At 37.6% G+C, this 20427-nt stretch overlaps 1 protein-coding gene across 8 annotated transcripts in view; it reads right to left on the minus strand.

Moving 5' to 3' along the window:
- POC1B (POC1 centriolar protein B) overlaps nucleotides 1–20427 on the minus strand; it is a 92133-nt gene that overhangs the window by 33299 nt on the left and 38407 nt on the right. For 4 of the 8 annotated variants that reach the window (XM_070599700.1, XM_070599704.1, XM_070599699.1 and 1 more), the window contains 6 exons: nucleotides 15620–15727; nucleotides 15376–15491; nucleotides 14355–14488; nucleotides 12071–12139; nucleotides 11185–11337; nucleotides 3817–3897 (listed from right to left, as the gene is read on the minus strand). In XM_070599700.1, the coding sequence (XP_070455801.1) occupies nucleotides 3817–3897; nucleotides 11185–11337; nucleotides 12071–12139; nucleotides 14355–14488; nucleotides 15376–15491; nucleotides 15620–15727 (661 nt within the window). Of the gene's footprint in view, nucleotides 1–1514; nucleotides 3330–3816; nucleotides 3898–11184; nucleotides 11338–12070; nucleotides 12140–14354; nucleotides 14489–15375; nucleotides 15492–15619; nucleotides 15728–20427 lie in introns of those variants that run through there. The other 4 variants (XM_070599701.1, XM_070599707.1, XM_070599703.1 and 1 more) reach the window with 2 other exon arrangements.

Here is a 20427-nt window from a genome sequence, read left to right on the forward strand (position 1 = left end):
GTACATCTCTTCAATTACTTTTGAGGCATCTACTTATACCTATCTTTCCCCACCTGGAATGTCCTATCAAAATCCTACCCACCTCTGGTTAGGTCAAGAACTGGTCAAAGTTTTCTTCTAGAGAAGTCTCTAGTTTCCACTACCCCATTAATGATCTGTTCCAAATACTAAACCCACTAACACCAATTTAAAAATCACGTATACCTGGCATCTAGTATATTGAAACTGTCATTTCTTTCTTATATTGTTATTTGTATCTCGCTAGGTTGTAAGTTTCTCGAGGTCAGGAAGCCAGTCTGACATCCTCTTCAGCAGCTCATGTAATGCCTTCATGCAGCACAACTTTAAACATTTGATGGAGCAAAAAAGACTGCAGACCCTTGATTATTTTTCTATAATGTAATTGCAAATTCTCAGTTTATCGTAAAGAATTAATTTGACCTAAAATACTGTCCTTAGTTCTAAAGAAAGACATACACATTATATTCATGTTCTACACAGTTGCCAGAATGAAGACAAGAACACTGTTTCAGTTGTTCTTGTCCAGTAAAGAGTCCAGTCTTTTGACAATCAACGAGAAGAACACTACAAGATTATTTCATTTTGTTCATTTATAGGACAAATTATAATAAAATTAATATGTCAAAACTTAGGAATATAGTTTACCTAAAAATAACAAAATATTTTAATGATCCTAGACTATTTTAAATAAATTTTGTTTATTGTCACTATTTTTAAAAAACCCAACTTTATATTAGGAAACAGAAGAAATTCCTATCTTGCTTGCCTCTTTTTGGAGTGGGAGGAGAGGATGTGAGAGGGTCTAGAACATTCCACGTAGCCACATCACATGTCAATGCTAATGCTAAATGCCCTCATACAATTTTGATGACAAAGCCCTAGTCTAGTTGTAACTGAATAAACAAAAACATTAAAAGACTCAACGGAATCTTGAACTAAATAATCTCTAGAAAATCAGTATATAATAGGTGATAAAGTAATCAGAGTAAAGATTTAGGAATTTGAGACCAACAGTTCTAAACTATGTCTCTATGACAGCCAGTATGTGCCTTTACAGAAACATTTTTCACAACAAAGCTTTAAAAATGCAGATTTGTAACAGCTTATTTTGATCCCAAAATATTATATCAAATTTCTTGCCTGGCTTAGAGACATTAAGTGCAAGCCACAAAGATACTGACCATTACACTGTATGTCATAATTTCTTCTCCGTAGTAAGAAGGCATCAGAGCGTAGATATCAGTACACTTAGATCTACAAATCATCCTGAATATAATAAATCAAGTCAAAGCAGGAAAAGAAGCCAACTATTTCTTATACCATAACAAATCTGCTTTGATCCTACTAAGAACTTTGGCAAATTAAGGATGAAAGAGTAATCTTACATCTCATCTTGATAAAATGAATTTCTAAGGAAACTTTCTTCCAGTCTACAAAAACCAAGCAAACAAATCTCCAAAACAAACAGTAAGCACAATAACAAATACCAAAACTACCTTTAAACACTGCTTTTATTGGCTTCCAATATTTCTCTGGGTTTTTAAAATTATAATCATATGCAAAGTTCACACCATAAATATTTATTTGCGCTTCATGCCAGAGTGGAAACAAATCTCCTTTACAATTGTGTCTGATTTGTTGGCAGAAGCAATGTACAGAGGGGACTACAGATTAAGAATTACTTACCAGTAGATTACTGGGAAGGTAGACAAGTTAAAGTGATTTCACTTTCATTTTCTAACCAATTATCTATCAATGAGCTAAGAGAGATATACACATTGAAAACTTAAAGGAAAGCATTTTAGAGATATTCTTTACAAAAATCTGCATGCTTTATGAGCATCTATGCTTCAGAGAATGCCTTGGGAAATAAATAAGATTAGGAGTCTTTATACCTTGCCTCAAGGCAAGCAGTTATCTTCCAGATTGTAAAAGAACCTACCTAGATGGGACTTCATTAGCCTAATCCCAAACCAATTCAGAGCAAACAAGTTTTTGTTTTCCTCTTTGTTTTATTTTTATGTAGTATCAAGCACACAACTCAAAGTAACAGTAGATTCCTCTTAATGCTTTAATATGTGGGGTTGAACCATGGGAAATAACTGATATTAGATCATTTTTGCCTACAAAATGGCACTTTCATAAAATTCAACCTAATATTATCTCTTATGTCGATAGTTGTACTCTTTAGTTTTCTTATTCTGTTTCATAGCACAACTGCAAACATGTCATGTGTTTATTATACAGAAGCGTCCTCTCGATGTCCTATATACACTATACTCCTGAGTTAGGGTCCTATAACTAAACTAGTTGACTTTGGCACTTCTGGATGACCATCAGGGACAGACATGCTGCTCTCACTCGCTAAGCGGCAGTTAGGCCCAGCTCCATAGCACACTGTCAGAACATCTGGATTCCTTAGGTCAGGAGGCTTTGCAAAGCTTGAAGGGTTCTGGCAGGATGAGTGAATCTCAAAGTGTGGACTAAAGATTTTTGATGATCTGTGATATCTTCCAGGCCAAGAATACCCAATTTTAGTCTACTGACTACCTCACAAAAAGGCAGCATATCCCAAAGACCACCTAACTTTGGCTCCTTTCACTACAGGGGCAAAAACCCAACTCACCAGAATTTGTAAATTTCAATAGCATGCCTTTTGAGTAACTCACTGAACACAAACATATTGAGCACCCACCATATCCAAGCACTGAGAGAAGAATTAGATGTCTAGTTAATTTTTAATTGCATAAGTAAGCTATTAATGCAGAAATGCTAGTAGGATTGTTTTATAAACGTGAACACTGTAAAAGGTAAGACCACAGACTGCTTGAGGTCCTGGCTGTCACCAGAGATTCCGGGCCTTCCCTTCAACAGTCAGCTCCTTAGTTCGCCCACAGTGATTTCTGGTCACTGGAACCTCTCATGAGTGATCTGGGTGTCTTCTCTGCCATGGGATTAACACTGAAAGGACTCTTTAATAATTAGAGTTCTTTCAGGTGCAGGATAGACTCCAGAAGGACCAGTTCCTCTGCAGAACTCTTCTATAATAAATATAATCCTTGAGATCCATTGGAGAGTTTGTAACGTCATAAGGTCGAGGTTCTTGTTTGTTTTCTTTTTTGGTCGTGCATTAATAATTTACCCCAAATTTTTAACTATACCGACACCATCACAGTTGTGCTGCCAAAGACCATCTCATTCCTCCTGTTCGTTCTTGCGGCTAGTAGAACTGACGGCAGCAATGATCTGCCTTGAAAAGACTCAAATTGAAAGGTTGAAACTCTCAATCTTTGAAGACTTTGGATACTCTGAGTAAATAAATTATATGTATGTAATTTTTATAAACAAAATTGCAAGTATTAGAAATATTTCTTAATTTCTGCATAATCCATCAGGAGGGATGAACAAAGGGACATGACTGCTTTTCTCACAGCCTCTAAAGAGAAGACTGGAAGTAAGCTTAGCGCCTCTGAAAGGCAGTTAACACAGAAGAAAATCTCTTCTGTGACAGCAAGTGGAACGTCACCTGGGTGGCACCTTGACAGGAGATGAGACAGTGAGCATGGCTTAGACTGAGCTCCACGTTCTCCAATTAAAGGCTTTTCTGGAGATTGGTGCTGCTCCCCCTTGTGGCTATTTAGACACAGTGTAAATACGACTTTTTGTACAAAGTTTTTTCTATGCTAAAATGTTATGCTACTTAGCCCACTTTTTATGTCCTCTCTCACAAACTTTCTGAGGAAAACGGATTGTGCCAAATAATTAAATACATCTTAAATGTCAAAGAAAACTTACTGTGGTAGAATCAAAAGAAAGGATGTCTACAACAGGGGGAGTAGAGGTCTGCAAGTCGATCACTTCAAGTTTTGGATTAATCTGCGTATATACATAAAAAATGTTAACATTAGATTTTTATACCGTAAGAAACCGGATGTCATTTGTAACAACCTAGAGGGTATTTCCTAACATATTCTAAAATTAAAATATATTGATATTTTCATTAACATGTATGCAAAAATTTTAAACAAAATATTAGCCTATCAAACCTACCAATGTATAAGAAAAGATCATGACCAAGTTAAATTTATCCCAGAAACAAAAAGCTGATTTTACATAGAAAATTAGTGTAATTCACCTATAAAGGGATTTTAAAAATAAAATAAAATGACCCACCTCAAAAGACGCAGAAAAAAAATCCTAGCCAGTTCATTATGACAAGAAAGGGAAATAAAAGGTGTTAAGATGTAAGAATTGGAACAGAAGAAATAATTGTCACTCATATATAATATAATCACCTTGGAGAAACCCCAAGAGAATCTACTGCTAACTAATTAGAACTACTAAGAGAATTTACTAGATCCAATATCGATATACAAAATCAACTGCATTTCTGAACTTCAGCACAGTTAGAAAATGTAAATTAAAAAAATCATTTACAATACCATAAAAATTATCAAATGCATCAGAATAAAAATACAAATATGTGTAAGACCTTTATGGGGAAAAAATAATAAAACTCATGTAAAGACACTAAAGAAGGCTTAAATAAATAGAAAGTTCTAACATAAAGAGCCCAGAAGCAGAGCACTGTATATATAGAAAATAAATATAAAAGAAAACTGGTGCCCCAAATCAGTAAAGGAAGGATGATACAGTTGAGGAAACTGGCTCACTGTATGGATCCCTGGGTAATACTACATAACAAAGGTGGACAGCAGATACATTAGAAACCTAAATGTTATGTTAAAACTAGAAAGTAAGTTAAGGGGCCAGTGCTGTGGCCTAGTGGTTAAGTTGGGTGTGCTCTGGATCTTGGGTGTAGACCTATACCACTTGTCAGCCATGCTACAGCAGTGACCCACATATAAAAAATAGAGGAAGATTGGCACAGATGTTAGCTTAGGGCTAATTTTCCTCAGCAAAAAAACAATCCTATAAAGCTAATATTAGTAAATGTATAAGAATGTCTTTGTAACCCATGGTCAGGAATGACATCTTAAACAAAAGCCACAAAAGCGAAATCATAAGGAAAAAAAATTGATCCATTTGATTATACCAAAATTAAGGATTTTTGTTTAATAATGGATACCACAAAGTTAACAATCAGATAATTGAACAGGAAGAGACAGGATGTCTAAAACTGAAGAAGGAAAAATACCTAAAATATACATGAAAAACCTATAAATAAATATGAAAAGGACAGCAATCCCAAGAAAAAATTATAGAAGAGAAAACCTAACAGTTAACTAAAATATGAAGAGATTTTCAGAAACATTAGTAATTAGAAAAGATATGATTAAGGCAAAATACCACTTAACACCCATTAGGATTGTAAATCTAGCAAACAATGATGCCGACATTGTTTATAGCAGCATTGTTTGTGGTGGCAAAACAAAACAAAACTCACAACCAGAAATCCCCACATGTTTGTCAACAGTGGACTAGATACATAAATTGGAATCACACTGTGGTAAATTCACTGGAACCCTATAAGGCAGTGAAAATGAATGGACAACGTCTCAACGTATGAACTCAGAATCCCCACATATGAATCTCAGGATTTTAACATTAAAAAAGCGAGTTACAGAAAAATATATTCAGTATGATCAATTTGTATCAAGTTTAAAACCACCCAAAATGAAATATCTAATTATAGATTCGAACACATGTAGTAAAGTTAAAAAGAGAAGCAAGGGAATAACTGAGTGGCGACTGCTTCTGAGGGCAGCTATTTCGGAGTTCGAGAAGACCAAAAAACAAAAAGAAACTACAGGACAAAATACTTATTAAACGTTATGAATACAAAGGAGTAAGCAAAGGGCGGCAAAGAGAGCAGAACTTGGAAAAATGGATGGTCCCAACAGTAAGCGCGCTGAAGAACCTCCGAGGAACTGCGGCCCGAGCGCTTGGCGAGCACGGCTTCCTCGGGGACACAGGGCTCCAGACGGCTCCTCACAGACAGCCTCAGAACAGCACAGACAGAGATGAGTAAAGAGCATTCCTGAACAGAGAGAGAGTGCTGACGCGATACTCTCGCACAGGGTAGTAATAAGAGAGGTTGGCAAAGGTGAAACTGCGGAGGGTGAAGGAATTTGGGAAGGCAGAGAAAAACTGGAGGCCAAAATGTGCTTTAGAAAGATTAATCTGACAGAGATGTGTAAAGTGTTAAGAACACAGTCGGGCTAACAGTGAGGACGCTATTGCGGACTGTGATAGGAGGGGTGGAATGATTTTAAAAGCGCTTATCCTGTTTGCTCGGTATACATGTACTTTGGAAATATTAAGAAGCTTTTATAATTACAGAACATTGCGCTAGAGGCGAAGGTGTACATGCCCGGTAATCCCCTATTCGGTAAAGAAGCAATTACAACTGCTCAGGGTGAGAATGAGGGGTGATTCCTCAGCCTGCCAGCACCTTTCTCCCTTTCCGGCTGTTCCACAGGGCAGAAAACAAAGCCTCCTCCTACCAGCTCTGAGTCCAGAGTTGAGGCAAAGAGAAGAACCCTGAGGATGACTCTCTTTCTTTTAATCTTAGGCTCGCTGTCCAGAGACAGCTTGCAGACATTTTATTCTCTTTTATCTACTGCCACCTAGCGTATTATAAAATTGTTTACCTATGGAAAACACAACCTGATTTTACCGTCTGAAATAGGAGCTGCTCAAAAAATCTAAATCACATGGAAATAGGATCTCTCATAGAGAAATTCTTGAGCTTCTGCAAGTTAGGAAACTCCTGATGGAACTAACAGTATTTTACTGCCATGTGGCACAAGTTGCCGCCACATACACTAAATGGAACAGGAAATTCTAAGTAAAAGTTCATAGTCTTCTCCATAAAGAAAATGTGCTGAAGGTGACATAGTTAAGTTCCTTGCTAGCCAACCTCCAGGAATCTGACCAGCATCTTCCAGCGCCCGATCTTCATGAAAGGGAAGGACCCCTCACACATGCTTTGAAATGGAATGAGCTGTCTTATGAGAGGCCGAGTTCTCCATCACTGAACAAGGGCTTATAATTGAGGGACTGATGCATGAGGGAGAGATTGGTCTACATGACGTCAAGGGTACCATCCCACTCTGAGGTTCTGTGTGTCCACCACACTGAGGACGCCATGAGCACAAACACTGCTACTAACAAATCTGAAGAGCAAGGAACATGCCCACCTTGTTTGCTGTTGAACACTGTACAGCTAGTACAATGTCCAGCACACAGATACTTATTATCTGTTAACAGGATGAAATTTAATTTTGATTATATTGAAACATTACATCAAAATGGTTAAAAGCACAGAACGGAACCAGGGTGCCTGGGCTGAAATTACAGGGCTACTAATTACTAGCTTTAAGTTACGTGTGCCTCAGTTTCTCAGGGGATAAAAATGGTACTTACTTCATAGGGTTTTAAGGAAGATTTAATGACGATTTATGTAAGGCAATTAAAATAATGTTGGATGCATTAAATATTATTATGATTACTCCTATTATCATCATATAATAATAGTATTAATAATCATCTCTCAAGAACATTTATTGAGGCCCAAAACAACATAGACATATACCACAGCTAGAACTAAGATACAAAATTGGTAGAGAAGTGTTCATTTTTTAATCATAAATTGTAAAATTTTCAACCTTAATAGAAGATTGAGATAAAAACCCAATTTCAGACTCAAACACTTAAATTCATCACTTGCAGTTTTTAACAATAAATCGTGGCCAGCCTATCACAAAATATTATTATAGAAATATTTGGTTAAACTAAAGGAAGTTTTCCTTCCTGCTAAATATCATACAGAATTTCCTATGCAATTTATAGATTAAGGTAATTTCAAATGGCCATTATAAAATTAAAAGCCATTGGAACAAATATTAATAAATTATTTTTTAACTAACTAACCATAATCCCTTCCTACAATATTCTGTGGTTCTCCTAGAATAATTATTTTGATGCTTTCTCTCACCAAGATCTGTCACCATCCCTTCTATTGTCTTCCTGTTAAAACATGCAAAAGAGTAGGGGACCGCTCTGGAGAAAAGTGTCACGCACATACATTCAGCTCCCCCTTCAAGTAGGAATGCTTGGTTTTGTCTGGGGGCAGGACTGTGCAATTTGCTTCACGACAATCTGAAGAAGATAAAGTCAGCGTGACCTAGTAGTGTGCCAGAGCACAGTGTGGGCAGGGTTAAGATACCTTGTTTAAAAGTTGGGCTCCTTTCTCACCAATAAAAGAAAGAAGTTGTTCTCGTGTTTGTAATTAAGACGGAGTGCCTAGGCCAGGAGTGCCACAAAGGATCTGCAGCTAGATCAATAGGAAGACACGCTAGGGTAAGAATTTTATGATTCATGCCTTCCCTCATGTGACTTCCCTCTCATTTACTCTAAAAGCAACCTGGCTATCACTCTCTCTATCCACGTAGGAATTGGTAATTTATATATTTAGTCAGCTTGGACCCAAGGTCTAAGACGCCACAGGACTCCCCACCTTCAAACAAGTAGAGCACTTAAGGCTGGCAAATGGGCGCCTTTTGCAAAAGATCAATTTCACCCAGGAGAGTGAGACTGAGATTATGCAATTCAAATGAGACACAAAGAAAACACAATAAAATACAAATCACAGGAATGCTGTGTTGCTTCTAACTCAGAAATGAAACACTCATGGTTATTGCAAAAAGAGAAAGTTAGAGAAATTAATTAGATCACTCAGATGCCATTTATTTCACATCTTTCAATAAAACTTTTTTTCCTTTTAATCATGAATTCTGACCTCAATAAACTTTTTCTAGTTATAAAATGCTTCCAAAGTAACATACGGAAGCTGACCTTTCCTAAAGCTTTGAAAAAAATTTAATCCACCAAATTTAGTTTCAAAGTAAAATTTACTACTAATAAATGAACACAGCACAACTTGCATTCTGATTCATATAAAATGCAACATCTAGGTGATATTCTTTTGGCTTTAAAAGTGATCCATAGACATTAATTTGAAGTCTTTAGAAAACAATTAAATATCAATTATAATTGTTAAATATCGATTATTTACTTGTAATAGTAAAGATGTCCTCTGTCCAGAAAACTTTACACACTTGCTTTATTATAAGAAATTTTTAGGGAAAAAAAGGAACAGTTGGTTATTCATATGCAGTATCTTGTCACTTCTCCAGCATTTTATATCACAGGATCTGAAGATGTATTACAAATATAAGTGATACTGTGTACTTAATTTAAGCAACCATGAGTGCTTACAGATAATTTAAACTGGGTACACAGAGGCTGACTTTCTTAAGGCCACAAACACAATTCAGTCACAGAGCTCAACATTCTGTACGGTATAACTGAACTCTAATTCCAAGATGAAAAGTCAGTGTTTAATAGACTTTTTACGTGTATACGCGAAAAATACGGCTGAGAATGGGTTTGCATGGCCTGGGTCATCCTGACCTAGCATTCAAAGCAACCTTACTGCTTTCACTGCTTTTCGGCTGCACTGTCAGAACAGAGCTACTTAGACAACTTGTTGACATTTCAAAGAAAGTCTAGCACTCTTAAATGGGCATGAACTGACAGTAAGTCACAGGGAAAACGGCTCGAGTCTCCAACGCTGAGGTAGTGTGGTATCATGGAAATATCACTGAATTAGGAGCAAGGAGACCTGGGCTAAGCCTGCAGCTCTGCCACCCACCACTCTGGAGAGGTGGCTGAGTGGACGACAGGGCAGCAGCAACAGTGCTGCTGATCAAGTCCAGCCAAGGCCACAGAAATGCTAGAATAAAAAATACCAGGAGTCAATAAAACCAGCTTGGGGCAAACAACAAAAGGAAACACAAATTAATTAAAATATATTTCACATATATTTTATGAGAACATATGTGATCACGGGGATCAACAAATACATCTTTAATTATAGAAATGAAACAAGAATGTGATAAGCCACAAACAAATTATATTACATTCTTTCTTTCAGAGAAATAAAAGAAAAAAATGATGATACAAAAAGTAGCATAAAAAAGTAGTAAAGCACAATAGTAAATACACTATTTAGAAAGAAACAGAAAGATGGTCAGAAGTTGGAAAGGACAAAAGTTATAGCAAAGAAGTGAAAATAAAGGAAATATTAGGACAGAAATGCCAAAATATGCCAGATTAAATAAAATCAAGAAAGCCCCCAAAACTTGAAAGTTTAAAAAAACTTAAACTCACACACATACACATACACACGACCTGAGACTAAATGAAATACCTGAGATAACAGAAAAGACCATGACTAAGAAACCAGAACTAAGGAACTGCTTGGGGTAGGAGACACAGAGACCACAAAGGGCGGCAGGGACCCACAGCACGAAGACTGCGTGAGGCAACTGAATCGCCACTCAGGAATGAGTCTTAAGAATGCAAAATATCTACTCTAATAGCAAAGAAAGGTTCTGTCAATGAGAAAAAAAAAAATTCACACAGACCGGTAATAGTTGATTTCTGATATCAACTCTTAGACTAGAAAAGTGCTTAAGGAGAATCATGAAAAATGGAAAGAAATACAGTAACACCAGCTAAGCATCCAGCAAAGATGACTTTTTCCTTTGAAGAGAGTGGAACATTTAAATCTATAGGACCTAAGGAATTAGGTCAACAAAAATCTACAGCTAACTAGATATATTTGAAAATATATGTAAGCAAACAGTACGATAGTCTCAGTTGTTAGCTTTAATAATTAAATCTCTTCTTTTTATTCTTCATAAGACTTTTTTTTGCTATAAAACGGTTTCAAGATACCTATTTCAATAACTGTTAAGAAACTTCTTGCTCTTCAGCTCTGTTCTCATGACAGCCATCACATGAGCATCCTAAACACGTCTAGAAGATGAAGCTGGTTCAGACTTCAGTCACCAGAGGCCTTAGATTTGAGTCCTCATTTCCTATTACTAACAGTTTTATAGTTGTATTTCTAAGTCTTCAAGAAGCAAATATGAGAGGCTTTAGCACTATTATACACTATTATATTTATAGGTTTATTTTATCAGTGAAAATAATTGTTTCTAAAAGTGCTGCTGTTTTAAGGCAGGACTAGGTTTTACATAGTTAAGTATCATTTCAAGCATCTAGTTGATCAATAGCCCTAAAATGTACACTTAGAAATAGTAGGACAAATGAAAAAAAAGAAGCACTCACTTCAACAGTCTCGATTTTCCCCTCGTGAAGATGCGGTGTTCTTGGGTAGATATCAAGAAGATGCGGTGGTGAATCAAAATGTAATCTTTTGAGATTTCTTTTAATAATGTCTTTACAATTCATTTCATCAAAGTTAGTCCTCCATAATAAGACCTATAAAAATTAATCATCTTGGCAGTTATTGGCTTGTATGTACAAGCAATAGAACCATTTTTTTAAAAAAACACAAATAGACAGAATTGTCCCTCCAAATAGTCAGGAAGACTAGACAGTATATATTTCAACAACATTACTACTTCTCAATATTTTTTTTAAAGATTTGAGGGAGAGATTTAGCATTTTGAATTACTTTCATATTCAGTTTAAAATTTGTACTAAGAAAATAACTTATTACCTTAAAATCCTCTTTCTTTTTTTCAAAGCCCAACACTAGGTTTTTGGCTTGATAGTCCACCTTATTCAATAAATCTACCTATGAATGACTTTTGGTCATTTCAAATAAATGCAGATTTGCTACATAAAATAATTTATATTTACCATACTCAAGAAACTTTACATTTGAAAAACAAGATATCCAGATAAAAGATTGGGCAATAATTCAAGTGAAAGCACCAGACTGATATTGGGCATTCAGTAAGTGTCAGTTATATGTATAATTAAGTGTAGAGATAAGCCAAAGAAAATAACCACTCTTTGAGTTTCAAAAACTATTAGGACTGGCACTATTTCACATACAAGATAGCAGACTTCCTGGTATTAAATTAAAATAGAAACTCACTGATAATCATCTTAACATATACAAACTAGCTGGTTGTGAAACTCTTAGCTGAGGTCTTGGAGTCCCTTACCCCGACCAAATCAAAGAGGGAGCTGGAGACCGACAAACCTGTGCGTCTGTACCTCCTGATGCAAACAGCTCTCCACCTTTTGAAAATGAAACAGTAAAGACAGGTCCCTAAGAAATAAAGGGAGATAAAAGAAAAGAGCACTTGGTGATGTTTTCTCATGGCCAAGAAGACTGTGAGTATTAACTTTTCACCTTAATTTACATAGACTATTTATGAAATAAGTCTGATAGAACATATCCAGTTGCTGTTCAACTAATGCAGGCAGAGTAAAGATAATCAAAGAACCAATCCAACTATATTAAAACACATATAAACAATACTAAATGATATAAATTTAAAAATATATATTTTTATCAATGACATAACGATATAAATCATTAATGCTGCTAAAGATATAATGATAAATGATATATATTAATGATAATGATATTAAATAAGTATATAAATGATATATTTGATACTAAATAAAAAGCAATACTAATAAGAATAAGGAAATACACTTTTTTTCCTTCAAAGAAAAGCTTGTATCTGTCTAAGTTGATAAGATTTCTATTAAGACTTACTGGCTTTGAACTCTCTATTCAACAAATCACTAGCAGAAGCTGAGAGATAACTCTATAGGTGATGGGAATGCGGCTATATGAACAAAGGCCATTTCCTGACACAGCAGGCGTCTCTGAGTGCTCCCTTCATGTGGGCAACAGTGAGCCACTAAAAGTTTTCAGAGCAGGACAGAGATAGAAGGAGAGCTGTGATTGATAAAAAGTGAGACCACAACTGCAAGAATGATGAATTGGAGCGAGAATGATGAATTGGAGTAAGAATGAATGGTTGGAAGCCAGTTACAAAGTCACTGCAATTATCTGGGTGAAAGGTAAGGAGAACGTGAAATTGAGCAATGACTGTGGAGTTGGACAAGATTCCACTTGGCACAGTTACAAGATGCATAGCTTCTAGGTCAATTTTTCAGTCAAGATAAGAGTAATTATTTCTCATCTCGGAAATATTAGTATATTCTGGGATTTTTTCATATGTCTTTAATCTGTACAAGAAAATTTGGGGGGAAAACATCTTAAATTTTTCAAGTAGACCATACCACAGACCTAGGTTATTATAGCCTAATAAATACCTTCACCTCCAGACTATGAAAAATTCCATCTTCATGTATAGTGTTTTTCTCCTAAAATACTGTGTTCATCTTTCTCTCTATTATTCTGTACTTTTTCCATGGATATTTTAATCCTTGGCCACTTTTATTGGTTCAGCCTAAATCCATGGATACGCATATATCTGAGCTGGTTAGTGTCTATTTCTGCTTCACTCTAACACAGCTGCAGAACAAATCATAAAGCAAAGCAGGAAGCGAGGCAGGATGGACCACAAAGCCCATTCTATTTCTGGACATAAACAGCTTATACTTGGTTAAAAGGAAGTACCTAGTACATCTTAAAAAAAAAAAGAGGTTACAGTCTAAAAAATTTAGAGAAGTTTGAATATTTACCCAGAAAGAAAGAATAGTTTATACACACACAAGTTTTTCTTTAGTGCATTATATGCCTGTGTGTGTGTGCACACACACGAGTGTGAGACTGCACAGGCTCAATAAATAGTATGCCTCTTCCCCACTGGGATCTAAGCCAATTGAGAAATAAGGCTAAGGAATAAGGCATGAGAGAGTCAAAATATCATCTTTCTTACTGATAAAGGTTTGAAAAGAGAGAATGTGGCTTGATCTGTGGGCAAATGGGCTTTCTAGAACTGAATCCCAGATGAGTCAGATTGAAGTACCTGGCCACAAGCAAGACTGAACAAGAGCAGGCCTCTCCACAACAGACGTCAGAGGAAAACAGCGAGGACGGGCTCGCTCCCAAAAGTAGCAGGCGCTGAGCTCTACTTGTCAAATTTCTCCTTCTAAACTCACCAATCAGATTGGTGAAAGGAGTGAGTGAGGGGGTGTGAGAGGCCAGGAGACTCAGAGCTAGTGGGACAGCCTCCACACGAGGGGAAAGATCAGAAGGAGGGAAAAAATTTATCTACCACCCTTTAACCAGTTCAACCTGTATTACAAACTGCTGAAGACAGCAGTGGAGAACCAGTTTAATGGCCACTCCAAGATACACATTGATTTCGACAAGAACTACAATAAATAATATTTCTAAAATATTTGCTTCCAGAGGATTCAAACATAGCCTTGGAAGCAAAAATTTTTTGTGATAGCAGCAATGAATGCTACACTTGGAAAAATAATGAAGACATATATTAAAATGGATCAAAACTTTAAAATATATATTATTTAAGAAGCAAAAATCTTAGTGTTAATACCGTATGTCCTTGAAGTGTATATATGAGCCTTCCTTCCAAGAGATCCAGAATCTTAAGTGTACCGTCTGAAGAAGCAGTGATGAGATAGTTACCCGAGGGGTGGAATGAGACACAATTAACTCCACTGCTGTGAACTGATTTGTAAAAAATAAAAGCAAAACGTTCAGAGAACAATTCTTAATTCTAAAGATGTCCCTTTGCCCTATTAGCAATATTAGTTGAAAACAAGGATAGCATTAAACTGAATTCATAGTAACCAATTAGTGGCTTGGGACTAAGGGGTGAAGAGTGGGGAGATATATTTGAAGAAAGGCATGTCTTGACAGCTCATTTGAGAAGTCATTTCTGGACACCAGCCTCCAACAGGAGGCAGTATAAGACAGTGATCAAAAGTTTGTTCTTCGATGTACTTTGTAAACAGAAAGATCCAAGTCAGCGCTATCGACTATTTTAGAAAGTTACTTATGCTCCTTAAGCCTTGATTTTCTTATCTTTAAAATGGGGGTGATAATAATACCTCTTAGGGCTTTTGTGAGGATTTAGCACAGGATCTGCCACATGTTATTACACTTATTAAGAAAGGAAAATGTGGATTTAATATAAATCCAATATATATCAAGAAATTAATTCCTTTCTCTTTTACAGTCAATACACAGACACAGCAGAATGTTGTTTTCTAGCACTTATAACACCTATTTGTGCTCACATAACTCCTGAGGCCATTTCTATCCCTGACTTCTCATATAATGCAGACAACCAGAGTCTAAAAATCTCACAGTAACTTCTCTTTTTACAGCCCTGGCATCACTTTTAAGGTCCCTCTGCCTCCCTCTCCACTCTGGCATCTACCCCAGCTTCTCAGTCCATGCTGTTGACAGGGGCTAACTGTTCTCTAGTCAGTTCAAAGGCAGTCCATGATGCTCATTAAGAGGGCCAAACACTGAGAAGGATAGTCTTAGTTTAAGACTTTCTCAGAGAAGTCCACTCAACAACTGAATGTTTTTGTTATGGAAATTGTTACCTCGATAATGTTGGAGTAATTTGTTCACTCTTATATCCCAGATTTTCACAGTATGATCAGAACCTGCTGAAGCTATGCACGTACCATTAGGGTTAAAATCCACAAAATTTGCAAACCTAAGAGGAAAGAACAAGAGGTCCAACAGTTTGACTTCTTTACTCTCATTTCTTTATTTAAATTGTAAGAATTAAATGTCTCCTTAGCAAACTAGCCCCATGTAAACGTACAAAGAGAATGAACTTACCCCAGAGAATCTGAGAAGTTATTAACACACTGCTTATTTGTGGTATCCCAAATTTTAATAGTTTTATCCTCACTACATGATACAATTAGTCTTCCATCAGGTGAAAATCTGAAAGCACAAGAAAGAAGATTGTTTTTGTGAAAGGCTCCTGAAAACCACGATTACCACCACCACCCACCACCACCACATACCAGAGACCACTGTTACCCCACCAGGCAGCCAAGTCATCTGCAACCAACATCTTTCCAACTAAAAATAAGCATGACAAATGACACTGACAGACCATTAAAAGATCAAAATAGGGGCTGGCCCAGTGGCATAGTGGTTAAGTTTGTGCGCTCTGCTTCAGCAGTCTGGGATTCACAGGTTCTGATCCTGTGTGCGGACCTAGGACCACTTGTCAAGCCATGCTGTGGCGGCATCCCACATTAAATAGAGGAAGGCTGGCACAGATGTTAGCTCAGGGACATCTTCCTCACATACACACAAAAAGATCAAAATAAACTATGTAAACTAATCAAGTTTCTTTTTTCCTTTTATTCTTTTATTTAAATAATTTAATTTTATGGCATCTGCTCCAGGTCTTTGATTCAACTGCACTCCTTCCAAGCCAAGGACCTTGTTTTTTTTTTTTTTTTTTGAGGAAGATTAGCCTTGAGCTAATTGCTGCCAATCCTCCTCTTTTTGCTGAGGAAGACTGGCCCTGAGCTAATATCCGTGCCCATCTTCCTCTACTTTATATGTGGGATGCCTACCACAGTATAACTTTTGCCAAATGGTGCCATGTCTGCACCCAGGACCCGAACCGGCAAACCCTGGGCCACCGAAGCGGAAAGTTCGCACTCAACTGCTGTGCCACCGGGTTGGCTCAGGACCTTGCTTTTTAAAGTTCTCTCTACTTCTCTCTTTTATTTCTCTCATTTTCTGGTGTTATCCATATGACCCAAGAGAGCCTTTATTACTCATCCTACCAACCTTCTGGCAAAGCTTTTTGTAAGAAAAGGACTGGTGTGTCGAGAATTAAAATTAAATGATCATCACCAACAAAAGAACCAACTCCCAAGCCCGTAACTCCCTGGACGTGGAGAGGCCAGAGAGCTCCGGCGGACTGAAAACAGGATGACTCATTGACACAGAACTGAAGTCCTTCACGGACACACCTATCACCCACAGGCCCCATTAAAAAACAAATGAGAAAATTCTCAGACATCTTGTCTACTGCTTTTATACTCTCTCTTCCAGATCCTTTCCAAGGTTCATTTTTCACCCCCAAGTGCCTTTTTAGAATACACAGAAGGGCAGAAGACCAAAAAGAAAATGAAAATCTAAGACTATTAGAAACCACGAATAGTATTTTTGTTATTATTATCTCAGCAATAACAAAACCCAAAAAAGACAGATTTAGGACACAGACTGACTACGTTTCGATTTTATTTGTAGTTTCCTTCTATACCCAGATTACTATAAAAGTCAACAGTTAAGGGCGTGAATTATAATTGAAGGTCTCTCTTTTTGCTTCCTCACTCCCCCCCTCCTCCCTCCCTGTTCTTAAAGCTGACCTAAAAATAATCCGTCCTGACAGAAACTTTGAATCTGGCATTTACAGATTCACCACATAAAAAAAGGGACAGAGAAGCATAATTAAGTTCTATGTGAAATAATCTTTAATAATTCAAGAAAATAACCTTCCAAGGAAGTATCTTCCATGCTGGGTAGTTCAGCTTAATTTTATAATAACATAATATTTTATTAATCTTTCCCACCAGAAAATACATGACGAAGATTCAAATATGAAGGACTGTATTACAGAAATGTTCCAAATAGATGAAACTTATTTTACAGAGACCCTGGGAAGAAACACCTACTCACTATCCCCATGAAAATAAACTTTGCATAATAATTTGCATAAACAACCAATGCCAGGAATCAAATTGTGTTTCTTAATAAGCCATCTTTTAAAAAATTACTTTAAATGATAAGAATATTTCTAAGAGATGACTTGATTCTCACATTTTAAGAAAGCAATGACAAAAAAACTTAATAAAATGGAATGATCAGATTAAAAACAAAGTACAATAACACTCACCCTATGACGTTATTGTCCAAATCCTACCACCACCACTACCATCATTATTATCCTGCCTACATTTACTGAGCACATAATGTCCTAGAATGGTTCTTAACACATTAGCTATAGCAACTCATTTAATCCCCAAATAACCCAACAAAACAGGTGCCCCTGCAGCCTTAGTTCACAGATGAATAAACCAGGGCACACAAAGGATCAGGAACTGCCCAAGTCACACAGCTACAAAGGTTTGAACAGGCAGTCTGGCTCCACAGCCAAGCCTCTCAGCCACTCTGCTTAAGTCTGAAGAAAAGGAAAGTTTCCTCTCTTGGCCAAATTGTTTAGAGCACAGGAAGTTCTGTGTGGCTTCTGTGCAACCACAGAAAGTTCTGACTGGAGAGGAACCACGAGGTGGTGCACTTAGGAGGCTCTGTGACAAGGCTCTGACCGACAGGCTGACCGGCAGACTATCCTTTAATAAAAATCTGTGTGTACTGCCGCCCTTCGTCAGTGTTCTCGGGGCAGTTTATGGGGAGGGAATCCATTCACTGATTCACCGAAACATTTCCTGAGCCCCTGCCAGAACCAGGCATGGGGCACCGTCCCGGGGGACAGGAATCAAGTGGTGAATGAGACTAAGATCCCTGTCCTCGCCAGGTTTTCACTCCATTGAGGAGGGGGAGGGGGGCACACGAATCATATCATTTTAGATAGTGATAAGAAAAGAGTTTGTAACAAAAAGGTGCCAATTTGTCACCAGAGGCTCCATAGAAGAACAGGATTTTAAAGAAACTTGTGAACAAGGAGAAGGTGGTATCTTAGCCAGCTAGAGATTCATCCTGAGCAGGAGGGGCTACAGCCTGGGAGGAATTTCCTGGCACTAAAGAAATGCAGGGGGTACAAATGTCAGAGAAGCAGAGAGCAGAGGAGGTGGCTGGGCAGAAGCTGGTTTCTACTCCAACTCCACAGGATCAAAGTGGGACTCAGGGTCCCTCTCCTCTGGCCAATACATTATAACCCCCACAGATGCTCTCTGTATATGTTGTCTTGCCTTTGGAGGGGTTGAAAGTGAGGATGGTGGTTTGTATCTTCTCCCCCCTTTTATTTTTAATTAGATACATCAAAAATATGTTAGCACCAATAAAACAGGCTTCTCTTTGGCCTGACTTTGATCAGCATAGTCCTTCCTTTGTCAGCGCTCAAACAACATCTAACTGGATTATTAATTTTAAGAATGTTAAGAAGATATAATTTCTATTGAGACATTAATAGATTTCTAACTCTCTAATTCAACACTACCCAACTGCCTTTTAAAACTTCTGGAGAGTGTGTCACCAAGATGGATGTTACATTAGTCAAGAGTGACTAACGGATCAGCAGATATGGACTGTCCGTAGGCATTTGAGAAGTTAACTGAACTACTATTTAATTCCTTAGAAGGTATTGGTAGTCATTTGAGAGAATGAGGAAATTCTTGAACTTCTTTCTAGAAAACTGGTTCACATGTCCTTGAGGATAGCCCAAGTTATACAACAGGTGTTCTTTGACTTGAAATGTATGGAGTTCCTGAAACCATATGTAAAATTGTACATCTGTATGCACAGTCACAGAGAGATTTGTTCAGACAAACAGGTCCATGAACAATGTGAAGTTTTAAAGTGCTTTCATAAGAAATCAAACTTTCCATTGGGATATTTTTTGTCATTAGCATCTACATTCAATAAAAATGCATTTCTGGCCCTCAGCATTCTGAGACCATTGCAGGCACTGTTCCATGTCCCGTTAGAAACAAATATTAGTAAGAGGTACTCTGAAGCCAGCAGCTATTCAACAGAAGGGGGAAGCAGTAAAAACAGTGGAAACAAGAATGCCTGGTCAGTCCAGAGTCCTGAATTCTATGGCCCATTCTGCCACTGCTCAGCCATGTAATCTTGTGAAACTCACAACCACCCTGGCCATCATTTCTATTTGGGTAATGACAGATTTTGGACTGCATTCAGACCTAAAACTTTCATAGACTCATAAAAAAAAAATTGGCAGCCTCAGAGTTTGCTTGGTGGGATTTTGTGTTTACATACTGAAGTTGAAGTTCAAGGCAATAAGCAAAACATTTATGTTTTTTAAGTGTTGGTCAGCATTAGAAGAGAAACCATCTGTTGACTACAGTAACAGGATTCATTCCTGCAACTGCTGAGACACAAAAGGCAGATGAGAGAAGTATTAAAAGATTTAAGTATCCCATGAAACACGCTAATATTTGCTGGGTCATTTACCATTTATATGCCCAGATTTCTCTCCTGGGATCTCCACCCATAAGTAAAACTTCCTATGGGCGCCTCCTCTTGGATATCCTGTAGGCACCTCCGACTCTGAACTTGTCCAAATCTGAACTCATCATCTTCCTCCCCAAACTGCAGCTTCTCCAGTGTTCCTCTCCTCAGTAAACGGTTTCTCAAGCCAGAGACCTGGGAGTCACGCTCGGATCCCTCTTTCTCCTCCACTCCCCAACCTTCCAATCCAATATGAGGTCCTGTCTCTTCAAACCACAACGAGCCCTCCTGTCTTCCATTCTCCACAGGCAACAAAAGTGATTTTTAGGGGCCAGCCCAGTGGCCCAATGGTTAAGTTTGGCACATTCTGCTTTGGCAGCCTGGGTTTGGTGCCCAGGTGTGAACCTACACCACTCATCGGCGGCCATGCTGTGGCAGCGACCCACATACAAAACAGAGGAAGATTGGCA

Source organism: Equus przewalskii, chromosome 29, assembly GCF_037783145.1.
Source record: "Equus przewalskii isolate Varuska chromosome 29, EquPr2, whole genome shotgun sequence".
Classification (NCBI taxonomy): Eukaryota; Metazoa; Chordata; class Mammalia; order Perissodactyla; family Equidae; genus Equus; species Equus przewalskii.